The sequence below is a fragment of the Falco cherrug genome, chromosome 8 (assembly GCF_023634085.1).
Source record: "Falco cherrug isolate bFalChe1 chromosome 8, bFalChe1.pri, whole genome shotgun sequence".
Lineage (NCBI taxonomy): Eukaryota > Metazoa > Chordata > Aves > Falconiformes > Falconidae > Falco > Falco cherrug.
This window is the reverse complement of record NC_073704.1, coordinates 25308882-25333434: the sequence shown is the minus strand read 5'-3', so window position 1 is coordinate 25333434 and position 24553 is coordinate 25308882. Positions and strand designations below refer to the sequence as shown.

Genomic DNA, 24553 nt, shown 5'->3' with positions numbered 1-24553 from the left:
TCTAGTGTCCTGTTTGCTGTGACCCATCATCCCTGCATCTCGGTGAGGTGAGAAGTGCAGTCATGCTTCAGAGCTTTTGCTGTTTGTTTTCACTTCCTTAAAAACACCTCAAGCAAGCAATCCATTGGAAAAGTGACTTCCTGGGAGGAAAGGTGGAGCCAGCACTTACACAACAAGATTAGAAACCATTGTCCAGGCAGACCAGCTGAATACTTTATGGATAACTTAGATGCTGGGTGAGAGCTTTGCTCACATGCTCAGGGTTGTGCTAATGGATAGATTTGAGGTTGAAAAGGAATAATTTCTGCCTTACTCAGCCTGGTGAACAGGGATGGCAATCCTCATTTTGGCTGTCTACTGGCCATGCTTTGCTTTGTTTCTGACCATTGCAGGGGCTTAGAGAAAGTCCTGGTTATTTTGCTCTGACCATGGACTAAATCTGAGACAAAATCAGTTTATCCTGGGGGAAAGTGGAAATCTTTGACTGTGTTGTGAGGTGCCTGTGTGGTATTTGATGGCTTGTTTGTAGTTAGACTGACAGCTGATGTTTTTTCTTCCCAAACAATAAAGATCTGCTTATTAACACATATAACTTTCTGTTTAAGTATTTACTTGTTGAAAAAGGGATATTCCAGAAGCAGCTCTGCTGAGACTTGCTTCAGGCAAAATAGCCATCATCTTCAGCTCAGTAGTGCAAGCTGCTGAAGCCAGCCTGGTTTACCTTGATGGGGAGGATGTTCTTCCGAACTGCTCTCCTGGAAGATTGCTGGAGAGGTCCAGAAGTGAGCTGGGCTAACAAGAGCCCTTTTACTGGGGTGGCTGGAGGTGGGAAAGGGCCTGGCTGGCCTGGATCAGTGCAGCACCTTGCAAGCTCTAAGGGTGGAGTGTCATCATGTCTGGGTCATGTTTGTGTCTCAAACCTCAGAGGTCCTCACGGAAAGCCCCTTTGATACAATCTTGGGAACAAAAACCCCCACCACGTCTGTCTCCAGGACCATGGGTGATCCCTGCAGCCTGTTGATGATACAGTGACTGGAAAGTTGCCTCTACCATGGGGGGCAGAGGACAGATTAAAAGTCAACTCTCTCTCAGTGCCAGGAAAGGCCTGAAACCTCTCCCACAAGCCACAAGTGCCTTCCAGAGGCACAGAGACTCCATATCCCAACTCTCAGTGGGGCTGGAGACACCAGCCTCTGCCTGAGGAAGGGTGGGCTGCTACAGGTTCAGTGATGAGCAAAGGTATTTGGTGAACCTCCCCAGCCTCAGGAGTGGACAGATGACGTCTTGGCCTCAGCTAGGGTGTCAGTGGGGCATCAGAGGGCTCCTCCAGGGAGTATATTTCACCTGTGTGGTGTCCAGAGGGTACCAGAACCAATGCTCCTAATCTACCCCTGGCAGTCCTGCCAGACCATCTGCTTAACTCCTTGAGAATCTTGGACCGGATTTTTTTTTTAGAGAGGGATGACTGAATTAACCCCAATCAGGTGGCTCAAGACATGTTTAAGAGGTGCTGCTGTAATCCTTACTTATAATTTACTTGTGTATTTAGGGCCCCTGTTGCTCTTCAGTGTCCCATTTTCTTCAGTGTTGCCTACAGATGGAATTAAAACAAGCTCTGACCCATCATACCAGTATTTTTCATGCATGGCAGCTTCTTGGCACAGGTGCTGCCAACTGCCTGGTATCTTTTGGGACACTTGTCCACTCAGCTTTTTCCCTAGATGTTTTCTTAAGGTTTCTCTTCTGGCCCAAATGGTCACAAGTGCTGACAATGCAGTGGTAAATAAGTAAGTACCAGGCAGATGTGAGGAAAGATCACATCATACTGTTTTGGAATTGTCCCCTTCCAAAAATTGTCCAAGTCAGCAGAGAAGAGAGAACCGGGGTGGTCTGCTGCCTCATGGTTTGCAAGTGCTGTGGTAATTTTGCTCCTGGCAGTCCGGTTCACGTTGTGCTTCTGAAGCTTGTACTCTGCCCTAAATTTAGGTGTCTCATTCTCCCTTCCTGCTCCCACAGTCCTTTTGTGGAAGTGCCCGAGGCCTCTGCTCTGAAGAATTAAAAAAAAAAGTTTTTTGTTTTTTTGGGGCCATGCTTGCAGAGTGGGGGATGCCGCTGCTGGCAGAGTTATACCCCTCTGATACCCGAGTGCAGAAGTGGTGCGGAGAAGCCTGGAGGTGGCCTGTGTACTGAGGTTGGCTTTGTTCTATGCTGTTCATGAATGTGAACTATGTATCTTTGAAAGCCTCCTGGCTGGCAAGAAAATTGGACTGTGGGGCAGTCTCCCAGTGGAAGAGACCGAGTCCTTGTCACATTAGGTGTGACTGGGCAGACCTGAGTTGAATGCACCTGGGGACATGAACCCACTTCTCCCCAGCTCCCTCCAGGAACAGAGCTGCTGTTCTGACGCATGCAAGCTTTTGCAGGCATTGTGGGGGTCTCGTAAAGGGGTCCTGTGCCAGGGCATTCCTTCTGTGCACTGCCAAGGGTGCAGGCTCAGGGCTGAGAGGGGTGCTTGCTGGGCACCTGCAGTGCGCTGCGGCAATGAGTGCCCTGCAAGGACTCACGAGGGTGGCTCCTCGCCGGAGGGGGCAGGGTGACCTCATTCTGTCTTCAGCCTGCAGCTGCGTGGATGGCCTCTCCCTAGCAGATACAGCAGCCCGAGGACTCCAGGAAAGCAGGCAGGAGAAACCAGTTAGATGAATGCTATAGATCATGGTTCATTCCCTATGGAGTCTGTCAGTTTCTTGCTGGCACCTAGGAGGGCTGACAAGCAGGGGTGGAAATGAGATAGAGACCAGAGCCCCAGAAGGGAAGGAAAAGCCCAGTTTCTTTGGAAGGGTTACTGAGGGCCAGTTTGCTTGTTTGCTTCTCCAGACTGCCTGTATGAAGTCTCCTATCTGTCTGTCTTGGGTCTTACCATCTAGCACAGCTTGGGATGCTGGGTGGGAGATGGCACATGGTTGAATCCGAGAGTGGGAAGCAACTGAAATAACTTTTGTGAAATGCCATCCTCGTGCTTGAGGAGGAGGAAAGAAGGGCTGGGATGTGGCTATGGTGGAGGGGAACAGTCACATAATCTCAGCTGTGTTGAAGGGGGTGAAGAAGGTGACCTGATAGCTGAAGAGTGGGTTATTGAGGAGGAGGAAGCTCTAGCAAGAAGAAAGATGCAGCAGTTGAGGCAAGTAGAGTGCAACTGCATAGAGAGGGAAGTGGGTACTTCCCAAAGCAGTGATAGAAGTTAATAGCTGTCACTGTACAAACATTTTGAAAGCTGCATTGTATACATGCATGCCAGCATGCACACAGGATGTCAGTACTTTGTCTTCTCATCTGCTTTGCTTTCCTTTGCTCTTGACATGGCAAACCTCTCCCAGACACTCTCTGGCTGCTCCTATGGAGAGTGCAAGGCCAGACTTGGAATGTGAATAAGCTTTGTCCCAGCATCCCCTCAGTCAAAAACATGATCTCATCTGTATTTTGTGAAAGACTGTCCCTGGTCTCTTGGGAGCAGCTGCCATCGTCATTCACAGTCATGAGTGCAGTGTGTAATACCTGTACAGCCTAGTGCAGCTGGAGGCTGGTGCCATGCTCCTGCTAAGGGGATTTTGGTAAAAATCAAGTAACCTTGCATTGATCTGTCCCTGTCAGTAGCAAAGGTGATAGACTGACTCTGTAGGAAAAGTAGGGATTGTGCTGTATGGTTTCTGACCAGAGTGCTCAAATATGTAGGAACAGAAATGGAAGAATGACTATAAAAATATTGAGCAGATCTGTGCCTTATTCATTTCCTTTTCCAGTGCTGAAGGATAAAGCTGTGGAAAGGGGCACGTTTCTGGTAGGGAATCAGACCGTGTGCCTAGGTGTCATGAGCTTATTTGCCTTTCTTCTCATTCTTCCAGGTATTCCAGTATCCCAGGGCCTCTCTTTCCAGAGAAAAAGTGTTGCCAATGCACCAGACCAGTGTGGATGGGGTAGAAGACATGTCCATGCTGGGAGATCTGCATGAAGCTGCCATCCTGCTCAACCTGCACCAGCGCTATCAACAGGGTAACATCTATGTAAGTGCTCAAGCTGGGCCACGTCCCTTCTGGCTAATTATTCTTGTTTCGCTTCGGGGCTGCCACTTTGCATGTGAAATACTGATTTTACCATTGTTTCCTGAAAGCATTGTTTCATGTGGTTAGAAATGGAGGTTTTTTCTGCCTTGTCAGCTCCATCAGCCCTGTAAGATCCTATCCCTACCAGAGGGACCTCTTTGCAGCTATAGAAGAACTTCCAAAACATGAACATTCACCTCTAGGCCTTGTGGCAATTCTGCAGCTCTGTGTCCTCCATGAACATCTGTGTTTTACAAGCTGGCATTCATGTTCCCCACATTCCCCATTGTTGCTGTTCAGAGGTTTATATGGCTAAGCAGACTGGAAAGTGCAGCATACACAGGTTGCAGCTGAGTATCCCTCCTGATCTGGACAGACAAAGCTACTGCTCAACAAAACTAGGAAAGCAAACCTGTTGCCTAAATCTGCTTTTACAAGCAGTTGTACCTTTTCTGAGTTGCTCTGCTCTCCTTGCACAGGTGAATACTCAAAGCATCTCGTAATTTCCCTCTCAGGCCTTCAGGAAGGAGGCAAGCATCAGAAAATGGACCTGAGAGGGAAAGCACACCTGGGATGAGGCATCCCTGGAGTGCTGGAATGGCAGTGGGCTCTGCTGAGACTTGAAGGGGACAAGGAGTGTATATTACAAAGAGTGTCATTTACCTTGGTAAAAACATTACCTTGCTTCACTCTTACCTTGCTTGTCCATGCTACATACACCCAGAGCTTTTTGGATTATGACAGGAAAAATGTAAATCTCTGTGTTGCACAGTAACTGTTACCAAGGCAACCAAACCATATATACCTGTATTCCAGGAAATGATCAATAAAGTGACCCTGTTTCTGAACCATCTCTTGCACCAGGATGCAGAGGAGGCTGCAAATTCTCTCTTTGTTGCTGTAGACCCTCTTGCCTACTGTCTGTCAACACAGCCTTGTGATCTTGTGGCAGAACCCACGTGTACATGCTCTTTTGATGGCCCTTGGTCCCTTTTCAGTCTATGTCTTGCACTAGAAATGCCACAACACCAGCACTGTGACAGTGTCACAGCAGCTGTATCTCCTTAGGCCTTTCCTCTAGCTCTGATGTGTCATTCCTTCATTAGTTTTGTGCCTTCTCCATCCAGGTGTAAAATTTTAAATAGGATGTCATTTTTTGCCTGTGCATAGTGCCTGAATGTGTCAGCTGTGCACCTCAGATCTGAATTTTTGGGGTTTTTTTTTGACATTTATGAAGGAGCCAGACTTCTGTAACATGCTCAGCACTGGGAAGAACTCCTCAGTGAAGGATTGTAAGCCCCTGCTGGAGTGGGACTGGATCTGGGTATATGTTTGTGCAGCGTCTGACCTGGGGGTCACCAAACTGTACAAGTGCTGTTTTGCATTTCTGCAGTGCAGACATTAATATTGCAGTTACCTTATTGCTAATTATAAGTTTTTGCCATGGCCCAGCTGCATATAGTTTTCATTTAAGCAGGAATTGGGAGTGTCAGCTGTAGTGTCACCTAACGACTTGCGTGATCTGTGAATACCATGAATGTTACAGGGCTTGAGTTCATTTAATATGATCCTCAAGGGTTTCCACAGATAGAACATAGTAGGCTAAGGTCGCAGATGAAGCTGTACTTACAGGAGTTATGCCTATCAGTCAGGGCCAAAAATCTTTCTAAGGAAACATGTGAGATCAGAAACAGGTGAAAAAAATAATTGTTTCCTGGAAAACAAATTCACCTGAAGGAATGGCCATGTGTGGCTTGTCCTGCTCTACAGAGTCCTCTGCAGATGACCACTCCTTGCTAATAGAACGGCTGCTATATTGTCTATAAGGGTGATGAGGACACTGCAACTGAGAGCTGGAAAAGTTTCCTAGAAACACCTTTGAAAGAGATGGCTGTAGTGGAAGAAGTTTCTGGAAGGGACTGTGGTGGGAGCTCTGTTCCTTGGGAGAGCTGAAACTGGAGTGGGAAATACAAAATGAAACATCTGAGAGAAAAAATGCTGTGAAGTGTTAGGATGGGCATCTCTGTCTTGTAGTCTCTGAACGTCTGTTCCCCCACTGCTTGTACAGTGCTTTTTCTTGATCCATGTTTTCTCTCTCAGTGCTTTCCTATTTCCTCCCACCTGTCTTGCCAGAGATAATCTGCTTGCTTATTGCTTTCATCACCAATTAATTCTATTTCTGCCCACACAGATCCATCTCAGAGGGTCCTCAGGACTTGTTCTTACTGTTCATACTGATAATGCAATTAGGCCTAGGTGATGTTACCCCCCCCGATGATCTCTGACTGCTGCTTTAATAAATGAGCCTTAAATATTTTGGTGACTACAGCATCTTACCAATCTGGCTTCTATCTTCAAAGCTTGGCTTTGCAGTATGGCCCCAGATTTCATTTGGCAAGGGGAAAGCATGTGTTTTGTCACCAAGTGTTTTGCTTACAGCTCCAATGGGTGCATGCAAATCCTTGGATATGTATGTGGTGACTCCTAGTTCAGGGTTTGGAAATAATACTAGATGTTGTCCCTAGTCACAAAGCTTGGCATATACTGCAGCAATCTAAGTGTTCCCTCTGTCACTCCTAGTAAGAATAGGTATTCCTGGAGTACAGCAGTCCCAGATGCCCCTGTGAAGGAGGCCCCCGCACCAGCAGCAGGATTTAAGCTGGATGTTGACCATATTACAAAGTCATTGTTAGGAGAGAGGAGGCACCATTGCTCTGAACTGCAGCTCTGAGAGTAACTGGATTTGAGCTGGTTGGCTGAACTGAAAAAATCATGCCCCAAAAACCAAAATTAATTTCCTTCTGACTTCACAAAAGAATACAGTTGAAATTCAATATTAGGCTTTGGGTATTTTATTTAAAACTTTACTAACTCTTTTCTTGAACTGTGAGATTTTTAAAATAAATATTTTCAAAATAAAATGTTTAGTAGGAAAGGTAGAAACGTTTTGACTTGAAATCCTGAGCTTCATCTTCAGCTGTCAATTTTGATTTGGTTTACCAAATGATTTAGGCTGCTCCAACCCATATTTTTCAGCAGAACCCCCCCCGATATGCTTAGTGGCTCTTTGTGTGTGTGTGTGTTTGTGTCTGTATCCCACCTCTTTGTTCAGGAGGTGCTTCAACCCTGCCAAGACCCCTTCACTTAAGGCTGTGGATAGGGGCATTGAAGGTATCTCCTGACACTCCTTCAGTCCTGGCTTTGCTTTCAGCCTCAAGCACAGTGCAGGGTAGCTGGGTATGAAGATAGCTTCATGTTTTTAAATTGCATAAGCTTAAGCTAACACAGACAGACAACAGACTAAGAACATTTTATTGTAAAGCAGCAAAATTCAAACGGTCCCATCGGTACTGAGTTATGCAGCCCTTGTCCTGGGGTCTGATATTCTTTGCCAAATTGGGGAGCTCTCTGCTGAAGCCCAGCTTCCTTATTTAGGCTTTCTGCCTTCACCATGAGTTATTTCAGGGTCCAGGTTTGTAGTGATTTCTTTTTTTTTTAGGAGCTTTATGTCCTTGCTGTGTTTTGTTTTCTCCCCTTAGACAAACATTGGTTCCATCTTGGCATCAGTAAATCCCTACAAACCCATCCCTGGTCTGTACAGTGTGGATGCCATAGACCTGTACAGAAGGCACCGCCTGGGTGAGCTGCCTCCCCATATCTTCGCCACTGCTAACGAGTGCTACTGCTGCTTGTGGAAGCGTCATGACAGCCAGTGTGTTCTGATAAGGTTAGAAATGGAAGAACCAGCTACTCCCTGATTCATTACATGCCTTGCTCCTGCTGCTCCATTTGCAATGACATCTTCCTAAATATCCACACCATCCTCCCTGCCCTTTGCCTAATCCCTGCTTGCCACGGTGGAGATGCCATGTATTTATCCCTGGAGATAATTATTCTGCTGTGGGTGGGATGATCATTAGCTCTGTCTGTCCCAGATTTGGGATTGTAATGTATATTTTTTTCTTAACAGTGGAGAAAGTGGAGCTGGAAAGACTGAGAGCACCAAGTTGCTGCTGAAATTTCTGTCGGCCATGAGCCAAACCTCCCTTGGGGCCCCTGCATCAGAGAAGAGCACTCATGTGGAAGAAGCCATCCTGGAAAGCAGGTACGGTCACCTCGTGGGCATGTGGGGCAGCCTGCCTTTGGCGTGGGGCAGCTGGGCCGTGGCCGGAGCCAGACCTGGGCAGTGAGGGTCACGCAGCTGAACCGTGCCATGTCAGGGAAATGCAGAGGTTGCAGTCTCACGGGGACGCCTCATGCTGGCTGCTCTCCCAGCTGCCTGTGGATGCATTAGGTTTCTTTCCAATAGCAGCGTGGCGTGCACATGGCTGCTGCAGAATTAATGCTGTAGCCAAGGCTGGGATTTCTCCTTCCTTCAGTAACCCATCCCTCGTGCTTGCCTGGCTGCACCCTTGAGATCACCCCCACATGGCTGCACTGTCCCTCTTCCCAACTCTACATCTTCCATGGCAGTAGCCGGAGGGGATGTGGTTAACATTCCTCCCTGGCTGTCCCAGGTCATCCCCATCTCCCATAGCTCTCGGTTGTGGCCGTGCTTGTGGTGAGTCTCGGTCATGCTCTGAATCCTGGTCTCCTCCTTCAGCCCCTGCTCTCCCCCAGCCTCCATTTGTTTCAGGCCATCGGTGGTTCTTGCCCTCAGGGGTCCTTTGCGCTGCCTTACAGCTCTCTTGCTGCCCAGGAGGTGATTTGATGGTGAATTGTCCATGGGATCTGTGAGGGGCACAAGTGAGGAGGTTTGCTGGGGCCTGTGTTGGGAGGAGGCTCTGGGCTGGTCAGAGCTGGTCTCGGCTGGAGCTGGCGCTGCAATAACCACCACCTGCCGAAGCCTTGCTAAGGCGTCGAGCAGGCAGGGAGGTGTACGGCACCTGGATCAAATGTATCTGTGGAAGAAACTGGCAGCCGTGAGGGGATGGAGGCATGCTCTGTCAGGGATCCTTCATGCCAAAGGAGGTCCTGACACCCCTGAGGGACCGTGGCCCACACTAGGGCAGGGACACCCCTGAGGGATTGTGGCCCATGGGTGACCCACGCTGGAATGGGGGCACCAAGGAAAAAAGTGTCAGGAAAACCTGAAGAAGCAAAGTGCAGCTGAGGAAAACCAGAAAGAGGTGAAGAGCAGCAGCGAAAACAAGGAAGCGAAGAGTGACAGAAAGAAGCAGTTGTGAGTGACCCCAGCCTCCTGTGCTGCCTTGTGGGGGGAGTTGCGAGGGACTGGTGGTAACCTGAGGTAAAAATGGAAGCTGAGGCTAAGAAAAGGAGGGCAATAGGTGTTTGACTTTCAGGTCAGCCTTGGGAAGAGGAAGGAAAGGTGTTTACTTAAGTGTCTGTTTTATTGTTTGTGTCCTCCTTTTTCTTAACACCTGAATTTTATTTAATAAATTAAATTAAACAAAGGTTTTCCAACACAAGACCATCTTGCCTGTGACTGGAGGACCTTGCTGGGCTCTTCAGTTCAGTACCGTCAAGGGCAAGGCTGCAAGTTGGTCCCAGTTTGAGCCTCTGATAGTTGCAGAAACCTGCAGAGGAGTAACTCAGATGTCTGCAACAGGATCTAGTTGTGTAATAAGCTGGAATCCTTTGAACCATCTGTGTAAAAGTGACTCTCATGCAAGTGGCATATTTCAGGGCCCAGAGAGAAGGAATGTTTCCTGGAAGACGGTGACGCAAAGAAGTTATTAGTAACTGTGGTGAAAATAGCCTAAGCAGACATGCAGTGTCTAACGTGGCAGCTGCAAGAACATTGCAGTTTTTAGGATCTTTATAAGCAGAGCAGCATTGAGCAGAAGAGTCGCTGCCTTTGGACCTAGTGCTCGAGAGACCTTTGTTGGATGATTTATCCTTTGCAGGTGTGCAGATTTTACCAGGGACATTGGCAAATTGGAGAAAGCTCTTAAGTACGATACAGTCATGACTGAAGATCTGCAAAATCTGCTTTAAGGCAAGCAGCTTAGAAGGCTCAAACCCACTTAGTGGTTAAGCAGTAACTTGACTGTGACCTAGAAAACTTACGACGGTAGGTAGGTGACTCCTGAGTCTGCAAGATCCTACAGCAGTGAGGTGGAGTAAGAGCTCAAGACCTGTTTGTGTGCAACTCTAGTGCTACATGAGCTATTGCAATGCGAATGCAAGAGAATCTGGTTGTTCACCTTTTCCCTGAAGAAATTGAAAACCTGGACCAGAGCCAGAAGCTGCTGCCACTCCTAAAGTGTCTACCGCATATGTTTGCAGTTTAGCTTCACTTGCTCTGCCAGTGGCCCTCCTTGGGTTAGCTTATGGTGGATTTTTATTCTTGCACCCCAGCATATAACCATGAATAATGCTGGATAAAGAATCCATTTCAGACAGCATTATAAACAAAGTGTTATGTCAGCTTTCTATCGTTTCTTTATGTCTTGTAACATTCATGCTTGGTATATTTCTCAGCAATCAGGCTCTGAAAACTCCCTCGGCACAGTAAATTTTGGTCTATTTTCCTTGAAAATATCCATCAGTCCATTAAAAATTCTGCTAACTTTCCTCTCGGCTTTTTTTCTTGCTTGCTTCACTCTGAAGCTCCTTTCTCCATGTTGGGTGTCACTGCTGACAGCATAGCCACCTTTCCTGTCATTCATCTCTCTAATCTTTGAATCTTCTTTTTTGTCTTCAGCTATGCATCTGAATCCTGGAGCTGCATATACTGCAGTATTTCTAAAATCCAGGCTTTGCTTTCTGCTGCCCTGCTGAAACTGCCCATCATTTTGAGTGCTGCAGCACACCCTGTCCACATGCAGCCAGCATCACCTTCCTGATGTGCCATTCTGCCTTGCACAGTTCACTGCTGCATCAAATGCCACGTTGTGACGCGCCCGCTGGTGCAGGCAGTTTGCTTGGCGCAGGCACCTGCCCTCATTCCTGGCTGTGTTAGCTCACCCACCCCTCTGCCTTGCAGCTGCCACTAGCCTCAGACACCCACGTGCCTGTTTCCTCCCGATCCCTGAAGGACTTCCGCACTCATGTGTGTGAGCTCATTGCCAGAATAAACTATAAAGATACTTCCTTGTGCTTTGCTTATCTAATTTAACGTGATTTAGAGCCATAAAGATTGGCTGGCTGGCTACTGCACCCTCACTGCAACTGTGATGGTTGTATAACATAACTTTGTCCTCCCTTTTTCTGGTTGTCCCCGTTCATTTTTGTTGATTCATGGCATTGATGTGTTCAGTGGGATATTTCTGTGCAATGTCCTTATTTCCATACTTGTTTCAGAGGCATGGGTCTTGGCAAATTCTCCAGGGAAAGGAACTTACCTCCTGATCTGTGCAGACAGGTTTCTATGTCTGAGATTTCTGTGGTTGTAATGTATTATAACAGAGCAATTTAATTTCTATGCTTTTGTTTCTTTAAAAAGGTATTTTCAAGAGATAAATAAGGAAAATACTACCTGAAGTTTCCTGAAGGTTGTTGGGCCTTTCTGCCAATCACAGCTCTCACTTAGCCAACACTTGCAAGGGCTGAAGCTTTCAGCAAACTCCAGCAGTATCTGTAGTTGTGATTATTTGTAATGTTATAATTATTAACTTGTGAATAATCCTGTCTCTGCTCCTGTCTCCAGAGGAACCACCCAGTAGATCAAAGGAGATGTTTAAAAAGCCAGTATTTCTCAGGGTAATGGTGGCAATAATTTTTGTTAAAAACTATGTATGTTTTAAAATTAAATGTGACTACATACAGGCTGTTCTTATAGCATCTCCATGACTCCTTACTTTGTCAGGCCTTCAGATTATTTTAGAATTGGCTAAACTGCAAAAATGAATATTTTAATCCTGGATCCATCATTTTTGAATGGTTTAGGCTGTTCACTTGTACTGTTGTTTGGAGCAAGAATGAAGTTCCATTTTAACTCACTATTTTCCATGTTGTGTGAACCTAATGAAGACAGGAATGTGACCAGGACACAAAATTCTTCATCACCTGTCTGAAGTTTGGTGATAGATTACTTTTTTTTCAACATTGTTTTCCTGAAGTGGATGATGTGGCTTAGAAAAAAGAATGAAGTTTTCAAATCTATAGTGCGTGTATAGTGCCTCTACTTGGAAGCCATGTGGCTTGTATCAGCCTAAGCAAGATTTAAGTAACAAGGGCCTTTGTGTTCCAGAATCAAATTTCAGTACCAAACAATTTATTTAGGACTATGTTTGTTTGTTAGTTTGAAAATGTTTGCCTGTAATTCTGAGCGATGACTTATACTGTCTTCTCTTTCGAAGACAGAAGGGGAAACAGAAGTACGTGGTTTAAAGCTACAGAGTGTTTGCTTTATTTATCTGATGCTTCTGAAAAAAATGCAAGCCCATTTGATGGAATGCTGCTGTGTTAAGCATGCAGCCTGGCTGGGTCTTGCCACCTTTCATTTCCTGAAGCCACATCGGTGGGGAATGCCCTTGACCAGCTGCCCATACTGACTGGGGACTGATTTAATTAATTCCAATCCCAAAGGATTAAAATTTTTCTAGCAGTGTGCTCTTGCTATCCTTTATTACCCTTGAGCTCTTCCTGCTTGTCCACTCTGTTGCTGTAACAAATTAATCTCACATGGCAGTGCACACTGTGCAAGTGGCGAAAGGCTGGACACATGCTTTGTTCTAATGGTACCTCATCACCTTCATAATGGTACACGCATCATACCTTCATTGCCTTGTTTCTGCAGCCCCATTCTGGAGGCCTTTGGAAATGCCAAGACAGTTTATAACAACAACTCCAGCCGCTTTGGCAAGTTCATTCAGCTGCACTTCTCTCAACATGGACACATCCAGGGAGGCCGAGTAACTGATTGTATCCTTTTCTTCAGTAGACCAGAAATGGATGGAGTGAGTGAAGATGAGGAGGTGCTCAGAGAGGGTCAGGAAATCCCACATCAGACTTTCTCAAAGCCAGTTTATAACTGTGGGCAAATTTGCAACTTGAAGAGGGAAGAAGTGTTTGTTTTGTGGCTCTGCAGCACCTAACTCTGGAAACCTTTTGTCTAGGTACTAAATTAGGAAGAGACATAGTTTGACTTTTCACTTTGGCAATCACAACACCTTGATACTTAAATCCCTAAAATTTGCTGCCTAGGAAGATCCCTCATGTTGACTGCATCCTGTTTTTCCCAGAAGTTTGTTCCCTCATGCTAGCTCTGCCAATGAATTAATGATTTAGAAAAAGTGAGACCAAGCTAAGAATCAATATATTCTGCACAATGTCTATATGCAGAGGAGACCAGGAATTTAGAGGGCCAGTTATAACTCTTTGATTTGGGTTGCCCATCTCCAGTGGGCCTTGGAACCCAAATCACAGAGTATCTCAAGTTGGAAGGGACCTGTAAGGAACATAGAGTCGAACTCCCTGCTCCTCACAGGACTACCTAAAACTAAATCATATGACTGAGAGCGTCATCCAAATGCCTCTTGAACTTTGACAGGCTTGGTGCTGTGACCACTTGCCTGGGGAGTCTGTTCCAGTGAAAACAAGGACAGGGAAGACTGGATATAATTGAATTATGTTGTGCTATAACCACTTTCTTCCCTGTATGCCCATGTACCCCTCTCCCAAAGGCTTTGATATACCTTTTATGTACATGAGGCAGCTAAAGCTGCCCTGGCTACAAAGCTGCTGATGACTTGCAAACCACACCAATTTCCAGTGGAGCAGCAGTCAGATGAATTTACTACTGTTGTAAATAACAGGCTTAGATTGTTTAGTCTCTGTTCTTTGTTCCTTCAGTAGATTAAAGATAGGGGTCTCTTGCAGAAGCAATGAGAATTTATGCAAGACTTGCTGTGTGCAATACAGACTTTCAGATTAGAGTGGCCTCTCTAATCTTTCTAGGTGTCCCTGGTGTGGCTCCTCCTTTGCTAGGTTACCTCACCATTGTGCAGGTTCTATGCTCTGTCTGATCCTGTCCTTTTAAATATCTCTTTTACACATAATACCTCCTTGGATAAGAAGTAGAGAGGAGGATCCGAGATGATGTTTGGGACTGCTCTTTGTCCACTTCCCAAAGTGTCAGTTATTTAATGATTTGTGCTTGTTATAAGTTGCATTCCAATGTGTCTAGAAGATTCTTTGATAGTCATCAGGAGATCTGTGCATATGACATTTGAATGTTTTCTCCTTAACATGCTATTCAGATTTACTGGAAAAGGTAGGTATCATCTCTACTGACTGACGGGCGAGACCTCTCCTCACAGTGGGGCAGTGCCAGATGTCTTCCTGGATGCTGCTGCCTCTGTCACAACACATAGACACGAGCCCTTTAGGTGTTACTACTGCAACTGCCCCAACTGAGGAAGTGAGGAAGGGGATAGTGGAGGAACAATGTTTGTTCTGTATCTATCAGAGCCTGTTCTCCTGTCTTTGATAAACTCTGTGCTTTATAGAGAGACTCCAAGAAAAAGGTATTTACAAAGGGGAAAGGGAGAGAGAACAAATACTTGGAAACTGAATTCTGCGGAGAGGAATATGGGCATACAACTCCAAATGCAGACATCTCTGCTCTGGTGTGGTTTACTTTGGACTCAGGAACTCACTGAGGAGTGGGGCCAGAACTGACAAGGTTTGGTTTGCCTGTGTGTGCACTCCGAGTACGGAGAAGTTGGTACACTGCCAGTTGCACATCCACACATGACAAGATCTTGATCTAGAGCTTATTTAGACAACACCATCACTAAACTGGAAGAAGCCTCTTTATGCATCAGCCCTGGAGATTTATTTACCTGCATCCTGGTCCTCTCTTTGCCTTTGCAATCACAAGTGTGATCTCTTCTACTCACTATTCCTGTATTCTTTGTTTCAGAACAGAGTGGTACACCAGAACCCTGGAGAGAGGAATTATCACATCTTTTATGCCCTGCTAGCTGGTGTGAGTGGGGAGCAGAAAGGTAATTTCATTTTCTGGGATATGGCTCTGTCCTCTTTCCGGTCCAGCATGTGAAGCAGGTGTAAGTAAGTTAGAGCATGGATATTTTATGTACTTGATATATTTTTCTGGAAGGCTATATGGTGATTTCATGGGAAACAGAAAGGGGAGTTGAGAGAAAGAGACTGAGGATGACAGAAATACTATATGAGAAAAGACACTTCAGGTATTCTGAGCTGGAAGGGAAGGTCTGTGCTGAAGTTGATTCAGATGCTGATGGGAGCTGTTCAAGGAGTTCAAAGGTTGGACTGACAGACATACCTTTACAAAAAACCTTCAATATAGGTAATAGGAGAGGTAAGAATGGGAATGACCAGTGATGTAGAGGCAGGACAAGAGTCAAAACATATCTAGTATCTGAACAAAGTGTTTATAGCTCTGTACCTTGGGAAGGGAGAGGTGGGTCTGAAAGAGGGCATGCAGAGAAAGCAGCAGCTGCAGGCTGTGGAAGAGTCCTCTTTGTAGTGCAGCACCCCCTTAACAACATTTGTGCATACCTGCCCTGAGCACTTGCTGACAGGTCAGATAGGCGGGCAGGAACATGTTACAGTTGCAGCCTGGTTTTGAGGGACTGGAGAATTTCTTTATGCTTTTGTTCTGTGTGTGTCAGAGAAATCAGATGGAAGAGTTGGGCCTGACAGAGTGGAGTGGGGCTTCAGTTCTAGGGAGTTCTTACAAGAATGGCCATGTAGGTCAATTCAGAAATCCATGTAAAGCAGAAGGGAAATAGTGAGGACCATGATTATCAGCAAGTACTTGGGGAAAGCATACAAACCAGATTATTTTCTTCAGCAGATCTCTGCTATTCTTCCCCATCTCCCTTTCCAAGCTGGTGTCCCAGGCTGCTTCACTTCTCCCATCTTTAATGTTTTTCTGGTTCTTGATTATCCTTGCCTCTTTTCTCCATAGATCTTTTAGTTCTCCTCTATCCTTTTCAAAATGGGTGTTCAAACCTGCAGATAGTGTTTAAGATGTAGTTGTGCTATAGTTAAGTACAGAGGTCTGATTCTGGTTTTATGTTCTGTGTTCCTTCTAAAACGGAAGGAACTGAACTGTGTTCAGTTTTTGGCTGCTGTTTAGCACTGAGATGATGTCTTCAAAAATCTTATTGTGACTCTCAGAACTCTCTCAAGTGGTGATACCTAATTTAGAGGTCATTACTGTATGTGTATAGTTAAGACTTTTTCTCTACACTTTATAAGATTGAATTTAATCTTCTCTCTTGGGTTTTGTGGTTTTTTTTCTGAGTCAATTCAGTATTGAAATATTCTTCTGTGACTCTGCAGCTTGGGATTTGACTGCTCTAAATAATTTTGCCTACCATTTGCAAGCTTTGTTACTGCACACCCTCCTCTTCCCCTTCCCCGGTGCATTCACTGCCTAGGTGCGGCTTTTGAGGGATATGGAATCTGTTCAGATGAACTTTCCCTATGGTAGTAATACACACTGTTTTGGGGGACCAAGATGATAGAATGAAAAGGCTGACTGCTAAGCAAAATTGTCTTCCCTGCCTCTCTTTCCTCTGTTGCAGAGAGCCTCTCCCTGTCTGAGCCAGAGACTTATCGCTACTTAAACCAGTCTGGTTGTGTGACTGATGAGAACCTGAATGATGTAGAGATGTTCAGTAAGGTCATGGTGAGTCCTGTCCTAATTCCTCCTGAACTTCTGGGCACAATCTCATGGGCTAAACATGCTGCAGGGTCTAGATCTTACAGGCAGAATTTATTTGCCCTAAGCCAAAATCTGGTGTTCAACAAGCCTGAAACTTAGCTCTGTTTATGGTAAAAACAAGGCTCAAAGAGTGTTTTTAGTGTACAGAAATGGGGGAATTTGGGAAACAGTCAAGGTTGAATAATAATATAGAATGATGACAGAGACTTTGGGGAGCATGAACCCCACTCCCTACCCCATAGTGGTTCCTGAAAGCCCTCTAGATGGCCCAATGCAGGAAACCTCACGCTAACCATTAGAAGGGGGACAGTTTGGTATGAAGGTAGTGTTCTCCAGAAATGGTCTGGTGAAGTTGTATCACCTGTGAAAACAGCATATTCTGAAATACCACACAGATTTCTATAGACATCTGTAACTTTACCAGAGGTTATGGGTTTAGCAGGATGAATATGCAATTCATGTTCTGTTTGATAAGTGGTTATTGGCCTGAGGGTTTTAATGGTGTAGGTGAAACTTGGTAAGCAAGGTGAGAGGAGTCAGCTTGGGATTTCAGTAGCTCCTGCTAAGGTGTGATCTGAGGGAAGGAAATGTCTCCTGTACAGTAGAGGTTTCAATAGTGACATGGCATTTATACTTCAGCTGAGGAGATGCCTGGAGGAAAAAAGGGAACTAGAACCCTGGAGTACCTTACCGACAGAGTGAATGCATGAAAACTAGGTCCTACCTCTCAAAGTCAATTTATACCAGAAGAATCCTGGCTCACATGCATGCAGTAAGACAGAGGGAATGTGCCATACTTCCTCATTATCTGGTAACCTGTTTCTGACCTTCTAGCAGTTAATGCTGAAAGGCTGGCTTTAAATTTTGCTGCATAGATCTACTGTTCTAAGTTAGAGTAAATTAAGGGGGTTACATGGATCAGGGTAAATTATATTTATGGGTCTGTCCTTCAGGGAAGACAATAAGGCAGAATGTAGCAGCAGTCCAGTGATATCTGTAAACTGTAGTGTCAGTGTTCAGGGAAGGATTTCCTCACACAGGCAATGTTCTTCCTGTGACAGACAGGCAAGGGCAGCAGCAAAGTCCAAGTTGATGATTGGGCAGATGCCCACCTGCCTTAGATAGGGATAGGGTAAATGAAGGAGAGAATGGGAGACAGTGAAGGTCGTTGACAAGATGTATAGCTGAGAGAGGGGCTGTGCCATCCTGTTTCACTTTGAGTCACAATGACTGTAATTCTGAGTTTTACATCTTGTATGAGCTGGGCATGAATGTGGCAGTTGCATTGTACTGCAGCTGCACAGTACAGTTATGTACAGCCAACATTAGCTGTATGGTTTTGTACAGACTGCCATGAAAGTGGTGGACTTCAGCACTGAAGAAATCAGAGACATCTTCAAACTTCTTTCTGGAACACTTCATTTGGGAAACGTTGAATTCATGACAGCTGGTGGGGCCCAGGTTACAACAAAAGCAGGTAAGTAGGACCCTAGCAACTTGGTAGACCATGCAAAGCCCCATAAGACCACCAGTGAAGCTTACTCCATCATCCTTTCTCTCTCTGCTATACTGGTCTGCAGTGCTTTTGCCAGCAAGTTCCCTGAAGTTTAACCCTGCAAAAGCATTGCTACAGGATGCGTGGCTCCAGAGCACCAGTATAATTCAGTTGGGTTGTGGCCCTGTGATCCATTTGTCTTCCTGGATACTCTCAGACTGAGTCCAGAGTCTCACAGTTTCTCTTTTGCATTGAAAGAGCAGGAAGAAATAGGAACAGGAGGGTATTTGAGATAAAAGTAGTCTGTTAGAGACTTTCCCACATCTTCCTTTGAAGCGTCTGCTAGTGTGCACTCTGTTACAGGTGAATCCCTAAACAGACAGAAGCAAATATTGTGAGTGCTTCAAGTCTTAAGTTAATTGCCTCTCTTCTTGAACATCTAGGTTTAGCAATCTCATGCTCAGACTGCACTATTGTGCCTTTAGGAAAACATATCTTCTCATTCAATAAATATTTTGTTGGTGCTGAGCTTTACACAGTGTTTTGCTCTTCCTGTTGTCAGCAGAAAGGCTGTCTGACTGGGGCCCATAATAGGTGCTTACCCTGCCACAGAATGGATATGTGAATGTACAGCTTTGGGTATGCCAAAGAGAGTTAAGAGGAGTGTGTTTTGTGCTGGGGCTTAGTCACTTGCCTTGTAGGAGTCCCTGGGGTCCGTGCAGGAGAAAAACGTGTCCTCCTCTGTTATTAGTGCTGAACATTGCCAGTGACCTCCTGGGCTTAGACTCCTTTCAGCTTTCTGAAGTACTGACACAGAGGTCCATGATTCTGCGTGGGGAAGAGATCAGCTCCCCTCTCACTGTGGAGCAGGTAAGTGTCCTAGTGTATGCTACTGCTTCTGCTACTTCTGCATTTCTAGGCCCTCTGTCTCCCTCTGGTTTCATCCATTCGACTGTAGGGTTCCCTGTTACACCCCTAGGCACTCTGCTGTGTCCTCAAATATTTTTCCCTTATTGGTAGTTCAGGACACAGTATTGACTTTGCTTTTTAGGCTTTACAGGGGAGTTCACTTGCAAATGGCAATGCACAATACTGATTTTAAGTCACCTTCGCTTACCAGGGATTGATCATTCTTGTGTCATGCAGAATATACATCAGATGCTTTGTGGTAATTGCATGTGTGCATGCTTCTACTTGCAGAACTCCCAGGTTATGCTGCATTTATTGGAAGATAAATCTTGCACGCAGTTACCACCAAACATCTGGTAGATGGTGGGTTGTAACCCCACAGTAGCTTCTTAGTGTATCCATAGAACCACAAAGGAGGACCAAATAAACTGATACGTAGTTCTCGTGTTCTGAACCTGTACTGCGTACTGGAGCCAGTCCTGCTTATCTATTACATTTCTCTGTGGTTCATTACAGTGTTGTGCCTACTAACTTTAACTTGTGGTGTTGCTGATCACTTGAGGGCACTCTTGGTGTTTTAGGTCCATGCACAGATAACTAAAAAATCTTCTGTCATTAATAAAATCCAAGACACTGGGAAACAAAGAATAAGGTTACTAGGATGAAAGAAGCATCATGTTATAGGAAAATGAACATCCATAATGGATATCTTGTGCTCACACAGACCGCAGAGGGTTTATCAGTCCAACCTCTACATTAGCAGAGAAACTGGTTACTAGGCTCTCTCTGGTGGGTGTCTAACTTTCCTTCAGATTTCCCATGGAAGGAATTTCACAGCCTCTGTAAGTATCCTGCTCTGGCTGCAGTGGAGTCTAGAGCTGAAAAGTTTTCCTCATATTTAGATTACCTCTGACACCCCAAGCTGTCCACCTTATAAGCTTCTGCTTCTGTGAAGTTTTTCATGTGGTGTTCTCTTTTCTAAGCTAAACAATCCAGTTCCTTCAATGTTGCCTTGTAAGTAATTTTCTAAATCTCTTCTTCTTCTTCTATCTCTATTTTCCCACATCTTTCAAGAAGTGGAGTGCTCCTGACTGAATGCCAATTTCAAGCTGAAGTCTCAGCAGTGTTCATTAGAATGGAGTAATCACTTCTTTTCTTGCTGCGAACACACCTGCTAATATATCGCAAACTAAGCTTTGCTTTTGAGAAATGGTATATTTTTTTCATAGTCTATGACCTTTCTTTGCAATGAAATTGTGTGAAAATTGTTTTTCAGCCTATATAGTCTGTGGTAGATATCCTCGATGTCCAGTACCATAGTTTTTCTTCTCAGCTGTCTGTCCTACATGAGCCACATCGTTCTGTATCAGTGCACAAGGATGGATAACAAATAATGCCAGAGACGCTCCATGCAGTCCAGAGCAACAGTGCGCAGCTGTAGGATTTACAAGAGTCTCCCTGGACAGAGCTTTCCCTGATAGTATAGCTATTCCTGACATTTGTGCATGTTGGACCCCATGCTTCCTGCGTGCAGCCCAGTGAAGTACTGGGACTGCTAGAAAATTGTTATAGCAAGCTACTACTAGGCTGTCTTCACTAGGTGAGCCTGTACACTGAACACTGGGCCTGTAAATACTGTTCCTGCTTAAGCCCTGGTGTATTGTGCCCACCTATTCCTGTGTGTTGTTGCAGGAATGCATTGGTAGAGCTGCCAGGGATTTCTCATTATGTAATGGGCTCGTTACCCATCTGAGCTTTGACATTTCAGTGGGATGAATGGATGAACTGGCCTGAAGGCGGGCAAAGCTGGGAGGGTGAAAGGAGCCTTTGAGAACGTCATTTGAGCCATATTGTGGGGAAAGTGGCTTTGCTTACAGCTGGATGGGGAGGTCCTGTTCCTGGAAAATGAGTCCAGCCAGAGACAATACAGAGGCATGGCCTCAAGGGCATTCTCAGTCCCAAGTAATAAGACAGACTATCTGACAGAGAGAAGAAATACCCAGAAAAGCCATGTGTGCCCATGCTTTGAAATGTTCTCTTCTGGGGAGAAGTTGCTGTGTGTTCTCAGCTTTGGGTTGCTGGAGAGGAGATACTACCCAGGAAGAGAAAGGAAAAGAAAAACAGTGAGACTGGGTGAAAAGGAAGATGTTGCAGGCTGGGCCTCTGCAGCTTGATGAGACGGGAGGATGCAGAGGCAGTTAGCCTGGGCCATTAGCAAAGCAGAACAGAAGAGGTCATGTTATTCAGGCCTGCAAAACTGAAGAGCGTGAGGGTGTATTTAGAAGATCTCTGTCATTGCTGGTCAAACCTACTGAAGGAATTACCCTGGTGTCATAAATGACACAGAGTAAACAGCCTGTAATTCACGTAGATACTGTGATTTATTTATGAAAGGACAAGATTATAGCTTTTACCCTACTTGATTATTTCACATACTTGCTCACTCATCCCTCAGCATTACATTCATTAGATGTCAACTTCTTTTCCCAGTTGGGAGGCTGCTGCTTGTCTAGGAGGGTCAAACAGAAAGTTGTGTTGATTTGTGTTGTGTAGCTCCTTGCAATTACTGGTCTTGGGAACTACCAGCCAAGGTCCTTGGGCATACCCTGGCATTTGTCTCCACCTGTCTCTGATCTCCAGGATTTTTCCCCGTTTCCACCGTCTTTCTTTCAGTCAAGATCTTTGCCATCTTCTTTCCTGGCCCCTTTTTCTACTCTCTAGGATCACATCCACTTTTTGGGATCCCTTACTTTGGCCTCCTCTTTTTCCAGAACCCTAAGCCCTGGTTTCCCAGTCTAAATAGTGTATGTGCAGAAGGATAGCATGTGATCAGCCTCTTAATTTGTGGTTCTGTCTCATGTCTCTTTATTAATTGGAGGATTTGGAGCATGCCACTTTTGTTTAGTCCAAGTGTTAGCATAATTTGCAACTAGCCCACTCCTGTTACAGCTATCAAGTAGCAGGCTTTTGCTTGAATTTCAAAAGTTCAATTTTAGACAATCATCCACCCACTTACATACACCCAGTCATCTACTGCCTGTTAGTGATTACAATTTAAGTCATTTTTTCCACCTATGACATTTGGTTATGATCACTGCATGGGACATTGGGTCAGCTCCAGGAAGATCTCTCAATCCATGCTGGCCTACCTGGCTTCCAGTAACATGATGCAGTTTGCAGGAAGGTTTTGAAGAGTGGATTTTTGAGGTAACTTGGTGACAGAATACTGTATTAAATCCTGCCCTACCAGTTTTTGAAAAACTGAGTGGACACCCATTTGACAGCTGTACTAGGAGTACTGAATTGAGATAACTTGCTGGTCACTGCAAATGTTGGCTCAAGTGATGTAAATGACTGCTGGAGGCTTAGTTGTGAGGTATTTTGCCACCTTCCCTGCCCCAACACTTGTTCCAAAAGATGTCAGTGATTTTGCTACTTCCCTCAGCCTCTCCAGATCAGTTACCTAAAGGTCATACACCATACATCTGTGTGTTGCTGGGTTATTTGCAAACTTGAATGTTGACTATACATATAAATACTGCACCATACACAACCAATAGAGGATGAGACATCTGAAGAGGAGTGGAGGAACCCAAAGTTCTATAGAGATTTTTGGTGCCCCCTTACGCTGCCTTTTCTCCCTGTGACTCATTTTTTCTCTATATATTTACAGGCAGCTGACTCCAGGGATTCCCTCTCTATGGCGCTCTATTCCCAGTGTTTTTCATGGCTCATTAGTAAGATTAATACGAAGATCAAGGGCAAGGAAAACTTTAAGTCTGTGGGCATCCTGGATATCTTCGGCTTTGAGAATTTTCAGGTCAGGATTTTGTCTTTGCAGGGTGGGTTGGTTTTGGAGACATCACTGCATATAGGAAGGATTTTGGGTTGGGTTGTATCCTGTTTGGATTAGCATAGGGTATTCTGAAATTTCTTCACTGCCCCCGGAAGCAGCAAGATATATTTAGCTGCCCATTTCTGCCACCTGTATTCATGTAGGCTGATGTTCAAGGTCTGGTTTGTGACACAGATCCTAAACAGATGTGCTATGATAGGTAATACTGAATTTTTGACTTGTGTACAAATGTCCAACCTCTACATGCATGTTGTTTGTTCATGTCTGTTTTGCCTTGTGTTGAGAATCCTGTGTGTAGTGCTTCTAATTGCAGCTGATGAGGGATATATGTTGAACAACCATACGGCGGTGACCGCAGAGGTATTTCACAGAACAGAACACCCAGGGACCTAACGCTCAGTGAATTATCTTTCTTTCTTCCAAGAAGAGAAATGCGATTGTCTTTAGCATCTTTTACTACTATTTAGGCCTAGTGAATTAACTTTGCATAAGCTACAAGAGCTGTTCACCTAGTGGGACCGCCCTGCACTCTCCTCCTCATGTCCATCTGACACTCCTTGCCTCTATGCTCTCTGGCTTTATTCCAGGCCTGGCACCTTCCCCATTGCTGATAGAGATTCTTTTAGGGCCCAGGGACAAGAATGTTAAGTTTTATTACCTTTGTTTCTTCTTACAGGTGAATCGTTTTGAGCAGTTTAATATTAACTATGCAAATGAGAAACTTCAGGAATATTTCAACAAACACATCTTCTCCTTGGAGCAGCTGGAGTACAACAGGTGACAAATGGAGGGAGTGGGGCCCCTATTGCTTTCACAAGTGGTAGAATGGGGGACATCATCCCTCCTTTGTGCTGTCCAGTCCCTACCACTAAGGCAGGAGAGGCAGCTGGGTCTTAGTGCAACCATGACTGTGGATATGTCTCTGTCTGTATGCTCTGCCAGCACAGGTCCCTTGTTTCCAAGCAAAAGCTTTCTCCCTTGTATTTAGAAAGTCCAGGCTCCCTTCTATGTCTCAGCTGAGTGGGAAGATCTTGGGCTTTAACACATTAGAACACGTGGTCACTGGCCTTATTACTGACTTCAGTAATGATTTACCTATGGTAGCGGTGGTATTACGCAGGTAGAATCTTGGTGTGCAAAAAATAAAGTCACTAAAGATAGATGGTTAGATATCTGACAGCTCTTTCTGTCCTAGAGATTCCTATGCTGTGAAAAGGGCACTTTTCATCAGCAAGGAGATTTAAACTAGGCTGTTTCCTGAGCTTAAAGAGCATGGGGCTTTCTGCACCACTGTTTCTCTTCTGTGGGCTTCATATTGGATTGTGTTTTGTGAAGTACCTGGGATGTTCTAGAGTATTTCTGCTTCTAGAAAATGCTGCTAGACAAATGCTTCAGTTCTTGCTCTGAAACAGAAGCCTTTATGTTTGTGAATGAAGCAATTGAATAGGGTCAGTGAGGGCAAATGAGAACAGCCTTGTAAAGAGAGACAGTTGAATAGGCAATTCATGAAATTCTAAAGATTACAAAACTGCAAGGCTATTTATGCACTGACTTCTCAGGCCAATTCTACC

General features: G+C 45.0%; 1 protein-coding gene across 2 annotated transcripts in view; it reads left to right on the top strand.

Annotated features, from left to right (window-relative positions):
* Positions 1-24553, top strand: part of LOC102050241 (unconventional myosin-X-like) — a 93690-nt gene that overhangs the window by 15902 nt on the left and 53235 nt on the right. For both annotated transcript variants that reach the window (XM_055718175.1, XM_027810596.2), the window contains exons 3-13: positions 3900-4058; positions 7637-7824; positions 8068-8202; positions 12802-12926; positions 14264-14277; positions 14929-15013; positions 16583-16686; positions 18070-18199; positions 18969-19087; positions 22800-22946; positions 23659-23759. In XM_055718175.1, the coding sequence (XP_055574150.1) occupies positions 3900-4058; positions 7637-7824; positions 8068-8202; positions 12802-12926; positions 14264-14277; positions 14929-15013; positions 16583-16686; positions 18070-18199; positions 18969-19087; positions 22800-22946; positions 23659-23759 (1307 nt within the window). The remainder of the gene's footprint in view (positions 1-3899; positions 4059-7636; positions 7825-8067; positions 8203-12801; positions 12927-14263; positions 14278-14928; positions 15014-16582; positions 16687-18069; positions 18200-18968; positions 19088-22799; positions 22947-23658; positions 23760-24553) is intronic.